The following is a 21,012-nucleotide window of genomic DNA, read 5'->3' as shown; positions in this document are numbered from 1 at the left end:
ACGGGTTCAGGAGGCCGGAAGTTGCGCCCTCACTACTCGCCGTTTCAAAATGCTGCTGAGGCCTTAGGGCTTGTGACTGACGCCCCCTCCCCCACCCGCGCTCGGCGGGGGAGCGACTTATGGAGCGGCCGTAAGGTGTGGCTCTTGGGTTTCGGCGGCCGGGTCCCGGGCGGCTGGGGTCGGAAGGCGGGGAGCGGGCGGCGGTGCGGCCAGTTCGGCGGGCCTCGGAGCCGGGGCAGCGGGCGGGTGGANGGAAGGTAAAAATGGAGGGGGAGTGACGTGCTGGCTGCAGTCCGGCCGGCCGGTTTACGAGTCTGAAATCGAAATAATCGGTCGACGATGTTTAACTGGACGCAAAACTGGGGAGATACTGAGGCCCTTTGGAGGAAAGAGGTGGGCACCGAGGGAGGCGGGAAGAGTGACACTGATGTGTCTCAGGAATGTAAGGTAGTAACTTTCAAGGGCTGCGCACCATCTGTGTCGGATGCACTTGAGTGCTTGTTTGAAGAAGGCTCGTTTGGCGGCCCCACCCAGACCCGCCCAAGCAGAACATCCGGAGATGGGGTTCCGGGGTATATATTTGAATCGGCGCATCTCCCAACTGATTTTTGTACACCGTGAGGTTTGAAAACCACTGTTTTTAAAGCGAGAGCCGGAGAAGATGCTCTTGCTCTTCCCCGTCATCAGGAAAGCTGTGTGTTGGTGAGGAAGCCCCTCCACGCTGAACAAGTAGCTGTCACACCTCCTTGGTACCTTTGGTGTTAAGTATTACTGCGTCTTGATTTAGATTTTGTCTTCTCCTTCCTCCCTTCTTGACACGAAAAGGTAATTGAATTGAAAAGTGTTTATTTCATAGTACTTTGTTTTACAACACTAGGTAGGATCACACATTTTTGTTGTTCATAAAAAACAAAATAAATGTGTGCCTGAAGTTTAAAAAAAATGCACACAGTAACAGAAGTGTGTACAGTTTAACTGTTCAGCAGCCCTCACGGGTTCTCTCCTCAGGCTGGCGACTGTTAACTCCTTGATGTTAACATCCTTCCTGATTTTTTCCTACAGGACTCACATTTTTAAACAACAGGGGGATCATTTTGAATGTACTGTGTATGCGCCTTAGTTTCTAAGATGATAGCAGGGACAGCTTCCATCAAATATACATGTAAGACCTTCTTTTAAATATTTGCATAGTATTGCATTATAGAGTTGTACAACAAATGTCGTGAGCCATGTCCATCTGGATTTTTAGGTTGTTGCTGGCAGTTGTTTGTTTTGCAAACTATGCAGGAGTATACTCTTGGCTAACACTTGACCTTCCTAGGTGCCTAGCTGACTTTGTAACAACTAAGCACAGTAGTTTTTTTTTTAAAGTTGTTCTTACTGCCCTCAAGTATGTAGTTGATAGAGGATCAGGCAATAGTATTTAGTAGAGGCCTTTATGGCTTTAAAGAATTAAGAAGGATTCTTTCTGCCAACTTCTGACAAGTTTTTAATTAGTCTCAAGATCACAGTTGTCTTCAAAGGCAGACATTTGAAGATGAGGTGTAGGAGTCTCCTGGATTACATGTAGGGTAAAAACCAGCCTTTCATCATTGAGAAATGAGTAAGACTGTTCCTGTTCTCTGTGGCTTCAGTCCAGTAGCAGACACAAATGAAAACCTAAATGGTAAGTGGTAATAGAGCTGCTCTGGTGTCGCCTGCTTCTCTTGGGGAATCAGAAGGCCTTGACCAAGAAAGTGATTTTTGACCTAGGTAGAAGAATAGGAATTTTCAAGACTAGAAAATAAGATTACAGAAGAGGAGAAAGGACAAGTGCCAAGGCAGTGGATTTCCAACTTGGCTGACAATGATGCCCAGGAAAAAAAAAAAAAGTTTTATGTCGTGAACCAGTACACACGTAGGGGTAATGAATGGTTAAGCTCTGCCTCCGCAACTAGAATTCTTGGACTCTAAGACCATGCTTTTTAACAAGTTATTGTCCCCTCTGCCTCAGTTTCCTCTTCTGAAATGAGGACAATAATATATCTACCTAATAGGATTTCTGTATGGATTCAATAAGCTATTGCAGACAAGTGCTTTAAAGAGTGCCTGAGACAAAGGTGCTTAACTGTGTTTTGGCTTTTTTCAATAACAGAAGCAGGTTCCACAAAACAAAACCTAACCTTTGTTATTTACTTTTATTTTCTATTCTGCCTGTTTCATTAATGGAGGGGAGGGGTTAAGACCAGCTGGGGTACAACATGTAGTTTGAAAAACTCAGTACTAAAAATACCTGAGAGGTGAGTGGTAAAGGGGCTTGACAAATTCAAGAAACTGAGTTCATCATTCATCATGGTAGGTATTGAGTGGTGCACGTGGAAACTTGAAGTGGAAACCGAGGTGGAATGGAGAGAGTAAGTTGAAGACAGATCGTGTAAGCTTAATGTACACATACCCAGTGAGGGGAGTGAGTTTCTGGAAATGGGAATGAGTCAGCTCGTGAGTCAGCTCTGTAGGCCCATGTGGCATAGCCCTTCACTTTTGAGATTCACTGGAAAACCGGGATATTTTGGCCTGCCTTGGGATATTCCTAGTTCTGCTGTGTTGTGAAATAAAGTGGTGGGATTGACTTCCTTTTCAATAAACACATCTCTCTGGAGGAAGAGTCCTTTTGTTTTTTTGTTTTTTTTTTAATTTACTATTTTTTTTAACTTTAAATATAGTTAACACACAATGTTGCGTTACTTTCAGGTGTACAGCGTAGTGATTGGACAACTCTGTATGTTATGCTGTGCTCACTACAATTGCAGCTACCATATTGTATCACCATACAATACTAATATACTACCATTGAGTATATTCCCTGTGTTGTACCTTTTATCCCTGTGAGTTACTCATTCTGTAACCGGGAGCCTGTATTGCTCACTCGGCTTCACCCATTTTGCCCATCCTTCCACCACCTCTCTTCTGGCAGCCGTCACTTGGTTCCAGGGAGAGTTTCTTTGATAGCAAAAAAAGAAAACTGCAAAAAAGACTTTCTTCCCTTGTTTAAAAGTAGGCAAATTATTTTCAGCTTCTTATACTCATCATTAGCTATAAAGAAACAAACTTCCAGAGAGCCAAAGCAGTGCCAATTAGTGATGTAGATTCTTTTTTTGTAACTGGAGTATTTCCTAAGATTAGTAGTTTTTTCAAGATGCAGGAGATAAACAGAATGTTTGTGATTTCTTTCCATTTGGTATATCCCATTCAATAAAGTAAAGCTTATTGTTCTAATTCAGTATTTTTTCTGTTCTCAACATTTTAAGGAAATATTTTTTAAATGTTCTTGAGGGAGAGCAAGAGTGAATAAGGGAGGGACAGAGAGGAGAGAATTCCAAGCAGGCTCCACACAGCCCTGTGCAAGGCTCCATCCCACATACTGTGAGATCATCACCTGAGCCAAAATCAAGAGTCAGATGCTTAACTGACTGAGCCACCCAGGTGCCCCATTAATGAGATTAAAAAAAATTTTTTTTAAATGTTTGTTTATTTTTGAGAGAGAGAGGGAGAAGCAGAGCACAAGCGGGGCAGAGGCAAGAGAGCGAGACACAGAATCTGAAGCAGGCTCCATCCAGGCTCTAAGCTGTTAGCACAGAGCCTGACATGGGGCATGAGAAGTTGGATTCTTAACTGTCTGAGCCATCCAGGTGCCTCCTTTAATGAGATATCTTAAAGCATATCACAAATGTGTTGTTTTACCTTTCAATATGTTAGGATGTATTTCTTATTAGGTCAGGATTTGGAAAAAAATTACCAATGGTCCCTTTTTACTATAATTAAGTTTCTTAATGTAGTACATAATTCAAAATTTCATGATTGTTTAAGGAAATATGGCATTTTACAGATGTTTTGTTTGAATCAGGACTTGAATGAACAAGGTCCACATTCTGTGTTAGGTTTATGTTTTTTAAGTCTCTTTAACAGTCTCCACATTTAACTGTATCTCCCTGCCTGAGATCCTGTAGAATTTCCTATGTTCTGGGTTTGGGTAATTATTTGCTTTTGGTATTATTTATTCCTTTACCCTCCAGTTATCCCACAAACAGGTAGTTAGTAGTTATATCTAGAAGCTTGTTTAGTTTTTTTTGTCAGGAATACTTCATAGGTGTAGGTAGGAGCTTCCGAGTCCTGTTGCTTCACATCAGGAAGTACATGGTTTGTGAATGACGGTCTTTTAGGGATTTTTGTCAGTGGCCAAGTGCTCTCAGCCTTCTCTATGTGCTTTAAAGTTCCCCCTCCCCCAGCCTTTTACTTTAATGGTTTAGCATCTATTAATGATTATTGAGGAGGTGATATTTAACCTGAGACTAGAAGGTCCAGGATGAATTAGTCTTGTGCAGAACTCACAGTGCTACAAATGAAGGAACAAGATGTGCAAAGCCCCTGAAGCAGGAAGTAAATGAGAAACTAAAAACTCAGTGTGGTGAGCTGCAGGGAGTGTGGGGAACATGAGGCACAAGAGGAAAGGCTGGCAAGACTGCGGCCGGCTTCTGCATTTCCCTTAAGAGCAGTAGCAAGCTACAGAGTAGGGCCTGGCGCTGTAGGAGTGGTTTTTGTTTAATTTTTTTTTTTTTAATCTTTTAGCTGTAGTGTGGAGTTTGCTTTGAAGGGGGTTAGAGAGACCAGTTAAGGATCTATTTCAGGGGAGCCTGGGTGGCTCAGTCGGTTAAGCGGCTGACTTCGGCTCAGGTCAGGATCTCACAGTTCATGGGTTCGAGCCCCATGTCAGGCTCTGTGCTGACAGCTCAGAGCCTGGATCCTGCTTCAGATTCTGTGTCGCTCTGACCCTCCTCTGCACTTTCACGCGCGCGCGCTCTCTCTCTCTCTCCCCCTCCCTCAGAAATAAATAAAACATTAAAAATTTTAAGAAAATAAAACATTTAAAGAAAAGAATATTTCAGTGATGCATGCGAAAAATAACACTTTCAGGTTTGGGGAAACGGACATGGAGATGAAAAGAAGGGGTGCTTTTGCAAGATTTAGAAGTTAAAATTGATCAGGTTTGATGATGTGATAACAGGGAAAGAGGGAGACAAAGTGACTTCTAACTTTCTGGTTTGAGCAACTGAATGTCACTACTAACTGGTAGCATAGTGGAAAAGGATAAGCTTTAGACTTGGGCAAGTTATTTGACTTCTTTAAGGCTGACTTTTCTCTTGTGGGGAGCAGGCAACAATACCTAACCCTGCTGTAATCAAAAGAGATACCTAGGGGTGCCTGGCTGGTTCAGTCAGTTGAATGTCCCACTTCCGCCTAGGTCATGATCTTGCCATTCTTGAGTTCGAGCCCCACGTCGGGCTATGTGCTGATAGCTCAGAGCCTGGAGCCTGCTAAGGCTTCTGTGTCTCACCCCCTCTCCTCTGCTCCTCCTCCACTTGTGCTCTCTCTCAAAAATAAATAAGCATTAAAAACATAAAAATAGAAAAAAAGAGATTGATTCCAAGTGGGAAAGGGACAAGATTTTGCTTTGGATTCAGAGCTAGTCAACTGACTTCATTTCTCACATACGTCCTTGAACAGTGCCTTTGCTCATGTTTTCTCCCATTCTTTCCACTATTCTGCCATTTTAAAATCCTTTCACTCCTGTCTCCATTCCCTCTCAGTCCTCTGCTTTGCAATCAAAAGTAGTACTTCCTGCTCTTAACTTCCATGGCCCTTAAAGCAGTGTCTTTTTACATTTTTTTAATGTTCATTTTTTGAGAGAGAGAGAGAGAGCGTGCGACTGAGCAGGGGAGGGGCAGAGAGGGAGACACACAATCTGAAGCAGGCTCCAGGCTCTGAGCTGTCAGCGCAGAGCCTGACACAAGGCTTGAACTCACAGATGTGAGATCATGATCTGAGCCGAAGTCTGATGCTTAACATGATGACTGAGCCATTTGATGCTTAATTGACTGAGCCACCCAGGTATCCCAAAGCAGTGTCTTTTTAATGGCACAATACTTTTTACCAGGTGTTAAAGCAAAGTAAAAAAAACCTTATTGTAGTTTAAATTTTTCAGACCTGTCAAGTGGTTAATTCTTGTTTCTACCAAGATGCTGAACGAGCATGACTCCTGACTCCCTCCCAAAATCATCCCCTACAGGAACTGTAATAGGAAAGTGCTGTGAGAAATAAATGGGTGATGTGAGCTGTTTTGAAGTTATGTGTGTGTGTGTGCACCTAGGTGGGACAGTGTTTCCTCTGGGACAGGAGTCCGCCAGCTATGGCTGTAAGAGAGTAAAACCGTGGGGGAAGGGAATTGTTGGAATACTGCTCTAGTTTCTCCCCTGCTTCATTACCTTGGAATTACTTTTTCCTGTGCTTGTGACTCAGAGCTCTGTCCACCTTTCCTCAAGAGTGAATTAGGGCATTTCAGAAGCATATACTTGTAAGAAGTTGATGAAAAACAGGAGATGGCCGACCTTAGACAGTCACTTCTCTGGCCCTTACCTTCTTAATACTTAGGTCTCCCGGATCCTATACTAATACTGCTTCTCCTCCGGGAACAGAGATTGTCTTTGATCTGGGTAGTGATTGTGTCGGGTGGAGAGTGATTGTGGTTTTCTGGTGTTTGGGACTTTCTCCTTTAGTTGTTGTTGTTCTTTTTCTTTTAAAGATTTTATTTTTAAGTAATCTGTACACCCAGCATGGGTCTCAAATTTCTAACTCCCAGATCAAGAACTATATGCTCTACCTACTGAGCCAGCCAGGCGCCCCAGTACTTATTTTCTACCTTACTCCAGCTTACTGCAGCTACCGTGGGCTGGAATCTGGTCTTGCCCCATATTATTTGCCTGTCAGGGTATCTGCTATCCTCTAGGGAAAAATGAACAAAGACAGTTGAAAAGCAGAGGTATTTCAAGAGAATAATAATGTTTAAGTTTCATTGAAACAAATAATAGAACAGATGGACCAAGAGTTCAAAGCTAGAGTGATAATTATTCTAAAAGAAATAGGGAAGATCATAACTTGAAACAAAAATAAGCTGGGGCTAAGAGAACCAAGTGGAAATAGTAGAGTTGAAAAATGCAGTGGTTCAGATAACAGAATGGATACAATTAATGAATTAGAACTCTGGATTGAGAAAATCTCCCAGAACAAAAGAAGGAAAGGATAAGAAAATATAAAAGAAAAACTAAAAGGTAAGGAAAATAGGTATAGAGGTACTCACATCTAAATAATAGAGTTTTTTTAATTAAAAAAAAATTAACATTTATTAAATCTCTTTTTTAATGTTTATTAGAGAGAAAGAGAGCGGGCACGTGAACCTGGGGAGGGGCAGAGAGAGGGAGACAGGAGAATCTGAAGCAGGTTCCAGGCTCTGAGCTGTTAGCACAGAGCCCAACACAGGGCTGGAACTTAGGGACTGTGAGATCATGACCTGAGCTGAAGTCAGATGCTTAACCAACTGAGCCACCCAGGTGCCCCTAAAGATTTTATTTTTAAGTAATACACCCAACATGGAGCTTGAACTCTTACAACCCTGGTATCAGGAGCTGCATGCTCCACTGACTGAGCCATTCAGGCACCCCTAAATAATAGGAATCTTAAATAAAAATGAGAAAGAGGGAGTGCTTGGGTGGTTCAGTGGTTGAGCATTTGACTCTAGATGTTGGGGTCATGAGTTCAAGCCCCATGTCACACTTGGAGCCTACTTAAAATCAAAAAAGGAAAAGGAGGACATGCTTAAAGAAATAATGGGAAAAATAGTTTTCTAAGGAAAATTTCCTTAGAATGCTGAAGATGAGAGATCAGGAAAAATTTGTTTCTAGGATCATTGTAATAAAATTTAAAAGTGACAAAGCAGAAGAAGCCTCAGAGAGAAAGAACAGATTATTACAGGGAACACAAATTGAATCGAAACCAGTTTGGACCAGCGTTACCAAATATAGGAAAACAAAAAGCTTTTGCAGACTTTCAAAAAGAAACTTAGGATCTTATACCCAACCACATTCATTTCAATAGGAGGGAAGGATACAGATACACTCAGGGGTCTGAGATCTTGGAAGCCTTGCCATACAAAGGCTCATACTGACACCGCTCTGGATGAAGTACTAGGAAACGTTACAAGAGGTACATGAAGTAAAGGTGATTCTAGTTCCCTGATATTTATTGTAAGGGCTAAGGCAAAAAAGAAAAATACATTTTTCCCAGAATTTTACGTCCAGATGATAACATGCTGAAGTTCTTATCTTACTAGCAGGGACCTGGGGTGAGAATTTTTAAGAAAGGTAACATATTAAAAAGAAGCATGGGAAGAGTAGAACGAACGAATGCTAAGTCAAGGTGGTAGGAACAGATCCATGTATAGTAATTACAGTGAACGGACTAAATTTATTAGTTAAAGGTAAAAACTGACAAATTGGATTAGCTCCCCTCCCCTGAGCCACCCAAGTGCCCCTACATCTCTCTTAATTGTAGGTCAGGCTGACAAATTAGTAGATATGTAAGATTGTAAAAAGTCAACAGGCTTGAGTTTTGCAAGCATATATTATAGAACTGATCACCAACTAGGCTAGGTGAAAGCCTTAAAATTTTCAAAGAACTGCTGTGCCTGGGTGGTTCAGTCAGTTGAGTGTCCTGACTTCGGCATAGGTTATGATCTCACAGTTTGTGAGTTTGAGTCTCGTGTGAGGCTCTGCTCTGACAGCTCAGAGCCTGAAGCTTGTTTCGGATTCTGTGTCTCCCTCTCTCTGCCCTCTCCCTTGCTCGTGCTCTGTCTCTCTGTCAACAATAAGTTAAAACAGAAAAAAATTTTCAAAGAATAGATTTTACAGAGAGGATGATATCGCCCCACAGTGCTTTTTAAATTAGGAGTTAATCACACAAACATAAATTTGGAAAAGCAGTATGCATAGGCATAGCTATAAAGCTCATGGATTTACAAAATTACGAAAATTAAAAAATATAGGTGAGTGATAATGAAAACTATCTAGCAGAATCTGTGGGCTGAATTAAAAAATAGTGCTAGAGTGGGAGGGGGAAGGAATTTTAGTGTTAAATATTCAAATGATAAGAGAATGGGTAAGCTTAATGTCTTAAGAAATCAGGAAATGACCAACAATAAATTTTTTAAAAATAGAAGAGGTAATAAAATATATAATGGCATGAATATAAAGGAAGATACATTTACCTACAGATAAAAAGAATACCATTAGTTATATGCCAGTAATTTTGAAAATGTACACACATGGAAGAAGAAATAACAAGCTTGAATACTTTATTAAAAATTTTTTTTTTTACATTTATTTGTTTTGAGAGATAGACCACGTGAATAGGGGAGGGCAGAGAGAGGGAATCTGAAGCAAGCTCCAGGCTCCGAACTGTCACCCCAGAGCCTGACACGGAGCTCGAACTCACGAACTGCAAGATCATGACCTGAGCCAGAGTTGGCCACTTAACTGACTGAGCCACACAGGTGCCCTGCAAACTTGAATACTTTAATATTTATTAAAATAAAATAGTGGGGGGTTCCTGGGTGGCTCAGTCGATTGAGCATCCAGCTCTTGATTTCGGCTGAGGTCATGAGCCCAGGGTTGTGAGATTGAGTCCCTCATTGGGCTCTGGGGCTGAGCACAGAGCCTGCTTAGGATTCTCACGCCCCTCCCCCCAGCTCCTGGGTGTGCATGCGCTCTCTCAAAATAAAGTGATTAAAAATCTTCCCACAAAGAAACACTGAATTCTACCAATCTTTCAAGGGCTAGAGCATCTCAATTTTATAGAATTTTTTCCCTGGCAGTAGAAAACTAGGGACTATTTAACAATTTATTCTAGTAGACCTGCTAGCCCTGATATCCAGACTAGACAAAAACATGACAGTGGAAAATTACAGACCCGTTTTACTCCCTCATATACACTTTACAACCTAAACAAAATAGCAAATCAATACCAGCAGTGTACAAAAAAGGAATAATACTCCCAAACCAAGTGCAGTTTATCTCAGGTATGTAAGGATTTATTTTGTCTTTAATTTTTTAAAATTTTAATTTAATTTGATTTTTTTAAACGTTTATTATTTCCAAGAGAGAGGGGGAGAGAGAGGAAGCAAGGGAGGGGCAGGGGGAGAGACGCAGTGTGGGTACGGAGGATCCCAAGCAGGCTCTGCGCTGACAGCAGAGCCCGATGTGGGACTTGAACTCACAAACCGTGAGATCATGACCTGAGCCAAAGTGAGACATTCAACCGACTGAGCCACCCAGGTGCCCCTTTAATGTTTATTTTAGAGTGAGAGACTGAATGCAAGCAGGGGAGGGTCAGAGAGAGAGGGAGACACAGAATCTGAAGCAGGCTCCAGGCTCTGAGCTGTCAGAGCATAGCCCGATGTGGGGCTCGAACTCATGAAACATGAGATCATGACCTGAGCTGAAGTCAGGCAGTAAACCGACTGAGACACCCAGGTACCCTGTAAGAATTTAATATTAGAGAGTCTATAAATGAAATTCAAGGGTCACCACATTAATAGATTTAAAAAAATTAACGATCATTTCAATAGATACAGAAAGAATATTTTATAAATCACTTTTCCATGATATGAGGAAGGAAAGGAACTCTTCTAAACTGATAAAGAGTAGCTGTTAAAAAACAATGAATATGATATAGGGAAACATTAGAAGCACTTCCTTTAAAATCAGAGACAAAGATGTCCATTATCATTAATCTGTATTTAACATTGTATTAACAGTCCTAAGCAGTAAATTAAGACAAGAAATTAGGAGCACAACAATTAGAAAGGAGGAAATAAGATTTTATTATCTGTAGATATAACCATTTACATAGAAAACAGAAGCATCTACAAATTCTTTGAAATAATTATGTAAAGAAAAGAATTATGTAAACTTAGTATGTAAATTTAATCCGAGTGACTGGATAAAAGATTAATGAAAGTCATTTGTATTTCTCTATGTATGCAAAAACTACTAAAAATTAAAATGAAAGAGAAGGCATCATGGTAGTATCAGAATATCTGCTTTAGACATTATTCTAGGGGCGGCTGGGTGGCTCAGTCGGTTAAGCGTCCGACTTCGGCTCAGGTCATGATCTCACAGTTAGTGGGTTTGAGCCACGTGTTGGGCTCTGTGCTGACAGTCAGCTCAGAGCCTGGAGCCTGCTTCAGATTCTGTGTCTCCCTCTCTTTCTGACCCACCCCCTGCTCACACTGTCTGTCTCTCTCAGAAATAAATAAAACATTAAAAAGAATTTAAAAAAAACGAAATTATTCTAACACATGTGTTAAAGGGAAAATTATAAAATCTTACTAAAAGAAACGAAAATAACTAATAAATTGAGAAATATGTGATGTTAATGATTAGAGAACAATCTGATCTGTACATTAAAGGTAATTTCATTCAGAACCCCAACAGGTATTTTCATGAAACTTGATAAGATGATACTAATCACACATACATGATTCCATGTGAATACGGAAGAGTTATGGGGTCAGGGGTGCAAACTGGTGCAACCACTGTGGTATAGAGAATGGAGGTTCCTGAAAAAGTTAAAAATAGAATTACCCTATGATCCAGTAATTGCAATACTGGGTTATTTACCCCCAAAATAAAAAAAAAATTAATTCAATTCAAAAGGATACATGCTCCCCTATGTTTATTGCAGCATTATCTACAATTGCCAAATTATGGAAGCAGCCCAGGTGTCCACTGACAGAGGAGTGGATAAAGCAGATTGGTATATATATACACAATATATTGGAATATTATTCATTTATAAAGAAGGGAAATCTTGCCCTTTGCAACAACATGGATGGAGCTAGAGAGTATAATGCTAAGCGAAATAAGTCAGAGAGAGTCAAATACCATATGATTTCACTAAAGTGGAATTTAAGAAACAAAACAAGCATAGGGAAAAAGACAAACTAAGGAACAGACCCTTGTAGAGAAACTATAAAACTGATGGTTACCAGAGGGGAGGTGGGTGGGGGATGGGTGAAATAGGTGAAGGAGATTAAGAGTACACTTATCATAATGAGCACTGAGTAATGTATAGAGTTGTTGAATCACTGTATTGTACACCCGAAACTAATACAACACTGTAAAGTATACTAGAATTAACATTTAAAAGTTAAAAAAAGGTAGAAGGCCAAGAATATCTGGTCACTTCTAAAAAAGAATGGGGAGGGGGTAGGGTGGGGAAAAAAATAAAAAACGGAGAAAACTTGATTAACTGGATAGTCAGACTCAGAAGTTAATACAGTTTTAAATAAACATTAGAAAGATTGATCAGTGGGAATGTGAAGGGTGGTAAGATTGATAAATGGAATAGAATAGAGAATACGTAAATATCTATGCATGTAACGAAGTTCTGTATATTGAAGTCTAATAGGCAAAAAATTACTGTGGGGACTTCAGAACTTGTGAGTTGAAATCTTGACTCTAGCAGTTCACTAAGTTATGTTATCTTGGGCAGAGAACATCTCTGTGCTTCTCTTGCCTTATATGTAAAACAAAGGCAATAATATTACATATGTCATAGGCTTATTTAAGTATTAAATGGGTTAATATATGTGTCTGCTAAGAGTAAGCTCTGTGAGTCTTTGCTGTTTGTTTTGATTATCTAAAAAACTTAGTTAAAACAGCCGTTTTATTTATTATGATTCTGTGGGCTGAGTTGAGTGGTTCTTCACTTGTCTGCAGCTGTAGTCAGGTGACAGCTGGTGCTGGAATGTCTCATGATATGTGGTGCTTTGGAGGGAATGGCTGGAAGCCTGGGCTCAATTGGACAACTGATCTACTACACTTGGCCCTTTCATGTGGTCTCCAGTAGAGGAGTCAGATTTTAGGCGCTTCCAGAGGCACAAGGAATGAAGCTGCCATGCTTGGAGTTGGCACGTTATCACTTCTGCTGTATTCTTTTGATTAACTTCACAGAGCCACTTGGGAGATCATTTTTGGAAACCATCCACACTGTTGTTATTTTTTTCTTTTAAGATTTTATTTTTAAGTATGTTTAGACCCAACATGAGGCTCAAACTTAAAACCCCAAGATCAAAAGTTGGGTGCTCCACTGACTGAGCCAGCCAGCCCCCACGCCCCCCATCCACAGTTACTGATATTTGTATCCATCATGGTGCTCTACAGTGTATATAATTGTCAGTTTAGGCACCAGTGATTTATTAATGAACAAGTAAATACAAAACCTTGCTCCTTATATGTTTTACATGATAAGCGCTTAAAAATGTTTAATGACAAGGGCAGTAAAGAAAAATAAGGCAGGGGAGGAGATAGGGAATACTGGGGGTTGGGAGTTGCAGTTTTAAAAATGGAAGGCTTCCCTGGTAAACTGACGTGAGCACGAAAGAAGGAGATTGGGAGCTAGTGGGGCAAAGGTGGAAGCAAGAAAACAGGAGTGTAGTGCAGTGGAGAGGTGGGTCATTTGGATTAGTGCAGTAATAATGGAAGTGGTGAGAAATGGTTAGATTTTGGGTATATTTTGAAGATACACCTTTAGAATTTATTTATGAACTGGGTGTGGAGTGTGAAAGAAAAAGGAATCAAGGAAGGCCTCAAGGTCATTGGTCTGAGCAACTAGAAGCAGAGTTGCCATTTGCTGTAGAAGCATAGAGTTGCCATTTGCTGAGATGGAGAAAGCTAGTGGGTTTGGGGAAGACCAAGATTGGTGTTTTATGCATAAGGTTTGAAATGTTAATTAAAAGCTAGCTGCTTTAAAATGGTAAATTATGCTTCTATCCTATCTGACTTCCCATTCTGTAGCAAGGGAAGCAGATGGGGGAGGGAGGAATTTATATTTTATTACAGTTAGTAAGTGTCTCAGAAGATTGAGGAATCTTGTTGGTTTTAGCCAGACTATTTGTCCATTTTTCCAGGCCCCCCTGATGTGGCTTGTTACTCATAAATGTCACTGATCGTTTATTACCTTTTTACTAAAAAAAGACCTGAAAATAAACAAGTTTATTTTCCCTCTTACTGCTTTTTTTTTCTTTGTTTAAAGAGAGATGGTAGGAAGTGACAATTTTAACTAAACCTTACTCTATATTTCCTCAATTCATGCTACATTTTCCTCGATGATATATGTCCCACCTTGGCTTAGTTGCTATGCTCCTTGGGTTTGGCGCGTGTTAAAAGCCACTTTAACTGATACTGAGTATTTTGACTCTCTCTCCAGTGTTTCTTGCCAAGACATGTTTCAACATGTTGCAAAGGTTTTTCTTGATGTGCTCTTGGAGTCTTAAATCTATTACTTAATCTTGGTAATTCCCCCAGCTCTACAACTGTTGTCTTCCAGGGGGTGCTCTTGAGCACTGTCCAAAGAGAGGAGGAGTTGCTGAAACTCTGATATTCATTGGGGAGATGATTGTAAATTTGACTTTCAGCTAAAACAGTTACTCATTATCATCACTGTGGGGGTTGGAGCATGCCCAAACCTGTTTGTTTCAGGCTTCACCTAAGGGAAGCAAAGATGGTCCTTACTCTTAATTAAGCTCTTCAGTTGTTTGCAGTATCTGAATTTAGAAAGTGATCAGGAGGGTATCAAGAACCTCATTATGGATATATTGCATTTGTGTAGGACGTTCTGATACATGTGTCTTTTTTCCTTCTGCTGGCTGCTATTTTGTAAATCTTAAAAGAGAAATTTTTCTACTTTAGAAGAGATTTCTTAATGTTTTTTTTTCCTTTTAGATTTATCAACAGACTGCAATTTCTTCACTGCCAAAATGACATCATTTTCCACCTCTGCCCAGTGTTCAACTTCTGACAGTGCTTGCAGGATCTCTGCTGAACAGACCAATCAGGTAAATCATATTTAGCCATTTCTAGTTTTCTTTAAACTTTTAAAACATTGAGTTGGGGCATGTAGGTGACTTTACTGACTGAAGGATTTTATGTAGAGCAGGAAGGGTTATTTTTTTAAATGTCATATTAGGGAAACTAGTGAATGGTATCTGTGTTCAAAATTTGAATTGATTATTGATTAAATAAACATATAGAGGTTACAGATTGTTCAAAATATGGTACCTTTTGAAAACTATCGTGTTTTAGGGTACAGGTGGCTAATGGAGAATTTGGGGCCAAGCTCTATGTTTGTTTTCTGTTTCTCTCACTTCATTTTAACTGGCTTGTTTTCTTTAAAAATCAATTTTAAATTGTAAATATTGCAAATGTATTCTTACAAAATATTCAGTTTTATAATGTACTTATCTATAAAGTATGCATCTGTAGGGACTCCTTGACTGTCTCTTCCCTTCTTCCCCCAAAGTCCCTTCCCTCTAAGATAACACTGTTGGTTTGTCTTGTTTCAGATCTTTTCCTCTAACATACAAAAATTAATAATTTTGTTCCGTATTTTCATAAACATTGCACGATATATAGTATTACGTACCTCAGTGTATGATAAAGGTAGAATTTGGCTTTGATGGGGGAAGATGTGGTTTATTTAATAAATGGTTTTGATGTAATTGTCTGTCTCTGGAAGGAAACAAATGACAACCTCAAACTTTGTACAAAAATTCCAGATGGATAAAGGTTTAAATGTAAAAAGTGAGATAATATTAGAAGAAAATTTAGGAAATGCTTGTGAAATTTTAGGATGACAGAGGCCTTCAATAAAATAAAACCAGAGAGGTTTTGAGAGAAAGAGAGAGACAAATTTGACCATAAAAGTTCTAAGATAAAATTGTGTAGCTAAAGACAGACTCCACAGCCAGTAAAGAGATATCAAAGTCACTATCCCTTATATGTATAGACCACATCTTGTTTATGTGTTCACCTGTCAGTGTTGGGTTATTGTGAATAATGCTGTGAACACTGGTGTGCAAATACTTGTTTAAGTCCTGCTTTCAGTTCTTAGTGCATATCTAGGAGTGGAACTGGTGGGCCATATGGTAATTTGGTGTTTAATTTTTTGAGGAACTGCCAGACTGTTTTCCACAGCAGCTGAACCACTTTATGTTCCCACCAGCAGCGCACAGTGGTTCTAGTTTTTCGACATCCTTGCCAATACTTATTTTTTCCCTTCTTTCTTTTTATTATGGCCATCCTAGTAGGTGTGAATGTCCTGTCTTGAAAATGTGATTTTTCAGGAAGGTAACAAGAAGCAGTCTGATTATCTGCAGTTATTTTATGTATTGGAAGGTTGTATGTTATTAGATGTTAAGTATCTACCAGGGTTTGTAAAAAAGAAAATATTTAAGGAGGTTCTCTTGTTCCCTAGGGTTTCAGAAACCGATCTAATTGAAATGTAAATAGCAGGTTTATTTTATTTCTATCAGGTACGACCCAAACTGCCACTTTTGAAGATTTTGCAGGCAGCTGGTGCACAAGGTGAAATGTTCACTGTTAAAGAGGTAAGCCTTCAGAGAAACTTCTCAGTTGTAAGAACAGCTGAAAAGTAGAAGCTGATGAATATATAGTTCTGAAATCAGGCCTAAGAAAGTAAATTCTACTCCTGGGGTACTAGAGAGGCAACTTTTTCTTTATTTTAAAGATCATCGAGCTAAATCAAATTTCATATTTCTTTTAAATTTCCTTTTGAAGTATGTTGTCAGCCAAACCTAAAATTAACCATGAATTCATTGATCTCAGAGTTAAAATGCAAAGCGTGTACAGGATTAAAAAAATGATACTATGATTTATAGGATACAGCACCTGGCAGGAATTAAATGCAGTAGTTTTTCATTATAAATGTGTCAGATACTCTTTTGAGCACTGTGAGTTACTTTAAACACTTANCCGTGAGATCATGACCTAAGCGAAAGTCGGACGCTTAACCGACTAAGCCACCCAGGTGCCCCAAAATGTTAATGTCTTTGAACTGCTTACTTTTTAGAGTAAAATCTAATGTTTTCTAATAGAAGGAAACAAAATTATCAAGCTTTTTTTTAACTTTTCTGAAAAGCTTAAGCCTTATTAGCAGCACAGCATTCCTGAGCTGTTACAGCTTTCTATCTTTTTTTTTTTTATTGTTTATTTCTTTTTGAGAGAGGAGGAGTGAGAGAGGGAGAGAGACAGATAAACAAGAGTGTGGGTGAGGGAGGGTCAGAGAGAGAGAGGGAGACACAGAATTTGAAGCAGGCTCCAGGCTCTGAGCTGTCAGCACAGAGCCTGATGCCATGGGGCTTGAACTCATGAGCTGTGAGATCATGATCAGAGCCGGAGTTGGATGCCCAACCGACTGAGCCACCCAGATGCCCCTCCTGAGCTGTTAGATCTTTCAGGGAAACAAATTGGAAGCATTTTTTTTCTAGAATACTCCTATTTCCTTTATCATTTTAAATTTAAGTGCATCATCTTAGATTATATGTCTAGAATTCTAAGTAAGACTTTTTTCCCAAGCTATTACTAAAGTATGGATTTTTATATCAATAAAGTTATAATGAATTATGCTGTCTCCTTTAATAACATGGCAGAGTTTGCCTGGGTTAAGAAGAAATTAAGTACATAATGTTCAGAGAATGTTTTCCTGAGGAAAAAGATGGACAGGGTCAGATTACATGAAGCTCTCTATTATGAACCTTGACCCTATCTGGTGCATAAAAAATTTCCTAATTTTCTATCTTATTATTTTATTATTATATTTTGAGAGAGAAAGAGAGCATGAGTGGGAAGAGAGGGGCAGAAGGAGAGAGAGAATCTTAATCAGGCTCCATGCTCAGGGTGGAGCCCCACATAGGGCTCAGTCCTACTACTTTGGGATCATAACCTGAGCCAAAATTAAGAATTGGACACTCAACCGACTGAGCCGTGCAGGTGCCCCCACAATTGTTTAGTTTTTATTATTATTATTATTTAAAGTTTATTTATTTATTTTGGGGGGGGGAGGAGGAGTGGAGAGAGAGGGAGAGAGAGAATCCTAAGCCGACTCCTCACTGTCAGTGAGAGCTCAGTGTGGGGCTTGAATTCATGAACTATGAGAACCTGAGCCGAAGTCAGATGCTTAATCAACTGAGCCACCAGGTGCCCCTAATTTTTTATTTTTAAATATTGGTTCTCAGTATGTGTGCATTGAGGCAGTATGGTATAGTCAGAGTAGTAATCATATACACATTATTTTTTAATTTTTATTTTATTTAAAAAAAATGTTTATTTTGAGAGAGAAAGAGATCATGAGTGAGGGGGAGGGGCAGAGAGACAGTCCCTAGTAGGCTCTGCACTGATGGCATGGAGCCTCATACAGGGCTTGAACTCACAAATCATGAGATCGTGACCTGAGCCAAAATCAAGAGTCAGATGCATAACTGACTGAGCCACCCAGGTGCGCCCCAGAAATTTACTTGTTAAAAAAAAAAAAATCCAAATGCTGTCATTGTCCAGAAAAAGGTAACAGGTTTATTTATAATTATTATAAAGTTGAACTGCTGACACATGTTCACTAAAACATTTAGACTTGCATTAATGCTTTAGGCCCGCACATTTATATTAAAAATTCACACACACAAATGAAAATAGAAAAGCTGCTAGTACCTGATTTCTGTCTCCTACTTTTCTACTTGTAATATATATTTGTAGGTACCTTTTGACCCCATGGAAAAAAAAATTTTTTTAAAGAATGAAATATTTTCAGTCATAGTAGATTTAAAAATTTGTTTAATGTTTATTATTTTTGAGAGAGCGAGCGAGCACAAGTTGGGGAGGGGCAGAGAGAGATGGAGACCCAAAATCTGAAGGAGGCTCCAAGCTCTGAGCTGTCAGCACAGAGCCCGACGTGAGGCTCGAACCCAAAAACTGTGGGATCGTTTCCTGAGCTGAAGTCGGTCGCTCAACCTGACAGCCACCCAGGCGCCCCCATCAAAGTGGGTTCTTAAGCACATTCTCCATTTGTGCGGTGTGCTAGCTGGATGTCTTTTGGCATAATTGTTACACGTTTGGCATGGATAGCACACAGTTTGGTGTCTGTATAAATGCCCACCGAGAGGCCGCCTTGCCTCCTGCAGGCCGCCTGTGGCTGCGCTCTAGAAGCACAGATTTGTTTTGAAGTCCTGAGCAATTTCATGCACCAGGTGCCGGAAAGGAAGTTTGCGAATCACAAGTTCTCTGGAGTTTCACGGAGTGCCACAGTACAAGGGCTGTAATGTGAGGTCTCTTCCCCCTCCCGCAGTGGGCGCACTCTTGCTCTAGGGCCTTTTATAGTCAGTGGCTTCCTCATTGCTATCCCACCAGTCGATTTGGGAGCAGTCTGCTTTGTACAAGCTGTAGTATAGAGAATTTCTTACTTACCCCCTGCTCCTTCAGCTGGAGCTCCAGAGTTTGGGGTGGCGGTGCTGGTACGGCAGGGGCTGCAAACGTTTAATTATGTACTCATCTGGCGTCGTGTTGTAGAAGGTCTTATTTTGCATACTTAGTGGATTTATTTTTTTGCAAGTTGAACAGACATAAATGTAAAACTTTCTCCTTTTTCTTCCAGTAGGTGCTCTTCCCCATTTTATTTTCCCCTAGATATATGATTAGGTACGACAGCACCATAAACACTGGGACGGAATGTTGCTTGGGGTGGAGGGGAACCTAAGAGCATTTTTGTACCAATAATGGGAACAGTGTTGGAAAACTCCTCTGTGTCGATACCTAATAATTCCTGAGAAGTTGCAGCCTAAAGATAAAAGTAGCTGCTTTGGTCTGTGACAACAAAATTCTTATTGTCATTAAGTGAATTTAATTATTATTATTTTTAAATGTTTTATTCATTTCTAGGAGAGGGAGAGAGAGATAGCGTGAGCAGGGGAGGGTCAGAGAGAGGGAGTCACAGACTGAAACAGGCTCCAGGCTCTGAGCTGGCAGTCAGCACAGAGCCCGACGCGGGGCTCGAACCCACGAACCGTGAGATCATGACCTACGTGAAAGTCGGACGCTTAACCGACTAAGCCACCCAGGCGCCCCTAAGTGAATTTAATAATTAAGCAGTTAAAAAAAACTTACCTAGAGGAAACGTTATGAAAAAAGTAGATAATATAATAGTTTTGAATCATGAACTTGTCTGAGTTCCTTCCATTTTTGTGAACTCTGAAAAAAGTCAGATAGACTAAACTTTAATTTGATGAACACTAGGTCCTGTGTTTTATGCACTTACGGCTTATTAACCTTGCACTTCATTTGCCAAACAAAATTAAGCGAACACGCATCACAAACCTCTTGTAGTTATTGATCCCTGGACTTAGAGAATATTTTTATGACCCAGGCACACTTAATGTTTATTACTTCTTTTTTTTTTTTAAATGTTTTATTTATTTCTAGGAGAGAGAGAGAGAGAGACAGTGTGAGCAGGGGAGGGTCAGAGAGAGAGGGAGACACAGACTCTGAAACAGGCTCCAGGCTCTGAGCTGGCAGTCAGCACAGAGCCCAACGCGGGGCTCGAACCCACGAACCGCGAGATCATGACCTAAGCGAAAGTTGGACGCTTAACCGACTAAGCCACCCAGGTGCCCCAATGTTTATTACTTCTAATAATAAAACAGACCTCTTTATCTGGACTGGTGAAAAAATTTTTAAGGGAATGTGGCGCCAGGGTGACTTAGTCGGTTGTTTGGATGTCCAGCTCTTGGTTTTGGCTCAGGTCATGATCTCAAGTTCAAGTTCATGAGTTTGGGCCCCCCATCGGGCTCCAAACTGCTGATGTGGAGCCTGCTTAGGATTCTCATTCTCTCTCTCTCTCCCCCCGCTTCCCTCTCTCCCCCCCTCCTTCCCTCTCCCTCCGTCTCTCCCCCCCTCCTTCCCTCTCCCTCCCTCTCCCTCCCTCTCCCCTTCTCTCCCTCTCCCCCCCTTTCCCCCTCTCTCCCTCTCCCTTCCCCTCTCATTCTCACTCTCTCTCATTCTCTCTCTCTCTGTTTCTCTCTCTCAAAATAAAAAAACATTTTTAAGGGAATACTAGGAAAATTCACTTTTTCTCATTGTTAGGCCACTACATTTCTAAAAAGTAAGAGTCTGGGAGTGTTCGGGTGGCTCAGTTAAGTGTCTGACTCTGGATTTCAGCTCAGGTCATGATCTCACAGTTTGGTTCATGAGATCGAGCCCCGTGTTGGGGTCCTGTGGAACTGACAGTGTGGAGCCTGCT

At 40.3% G+C, this 21,012-nt stretch overlaps 1 protein-coding gene across 5 annotated transcripts in view; it reads left to right on the top strand.

The window, feature by feature from the left end:
* The first annotated feature begins 23 nt into the window (after window positions 1-23).
* MDM4 (MDM4 regulator of p53) overlaps window positions 24-21,012 on the top strand; it is a 38,337-nt gene continuing 17,348 nt past the window's right edge. For 4 of the 5 annotated variants that reach the window (XM_077772109.1, XM_077772108.1, XM_077772106.1 and 1 more), the window contains exons 1-3: window positions 24-135; window positions 14,652-14,764; window positions 16,241-16,315. In XM_077772109.1, coding sequence (XP_077628235.1) covers window positions 14,687-14,764; window positions 16,241-16,315 — 153 coding nt within the window. In that variant the 5' untranslated portion in view covers window positions 24-135; window positions 14,652-14,686. Of the gene's footprint in view, window positions 136-258; window positions 826-14,651; window positions 14,765-16,240; window positions 16,316-21,012 lie in introns of those variants that run through there. The other variant, XM_077772107.1, reaches the window with a different exon arrangement.

Source organism: Crocuta crocuta, unplaced genomic scaffold (genome assembly GCF_008692635.1).
Source record: "Crocuta crocuta isolate KB4526 unplaced genomic scaffold, BGI_CrCroc_1.0 scaffold318, whole genome shotgun sequence".
NCBI classification, from domain to species: domain Eukaryota; kingdom Metazoa; phylum Chordata; class Mammalia; order Carnivora; family Hyaenidae; genus Crocuta; species Crocuta crocuta.
The sequence above is the reverse complement of the archived record's forward strand: the minus strand, read 5'-3'. Positions and strand labels throughout refer to the sequence as shown.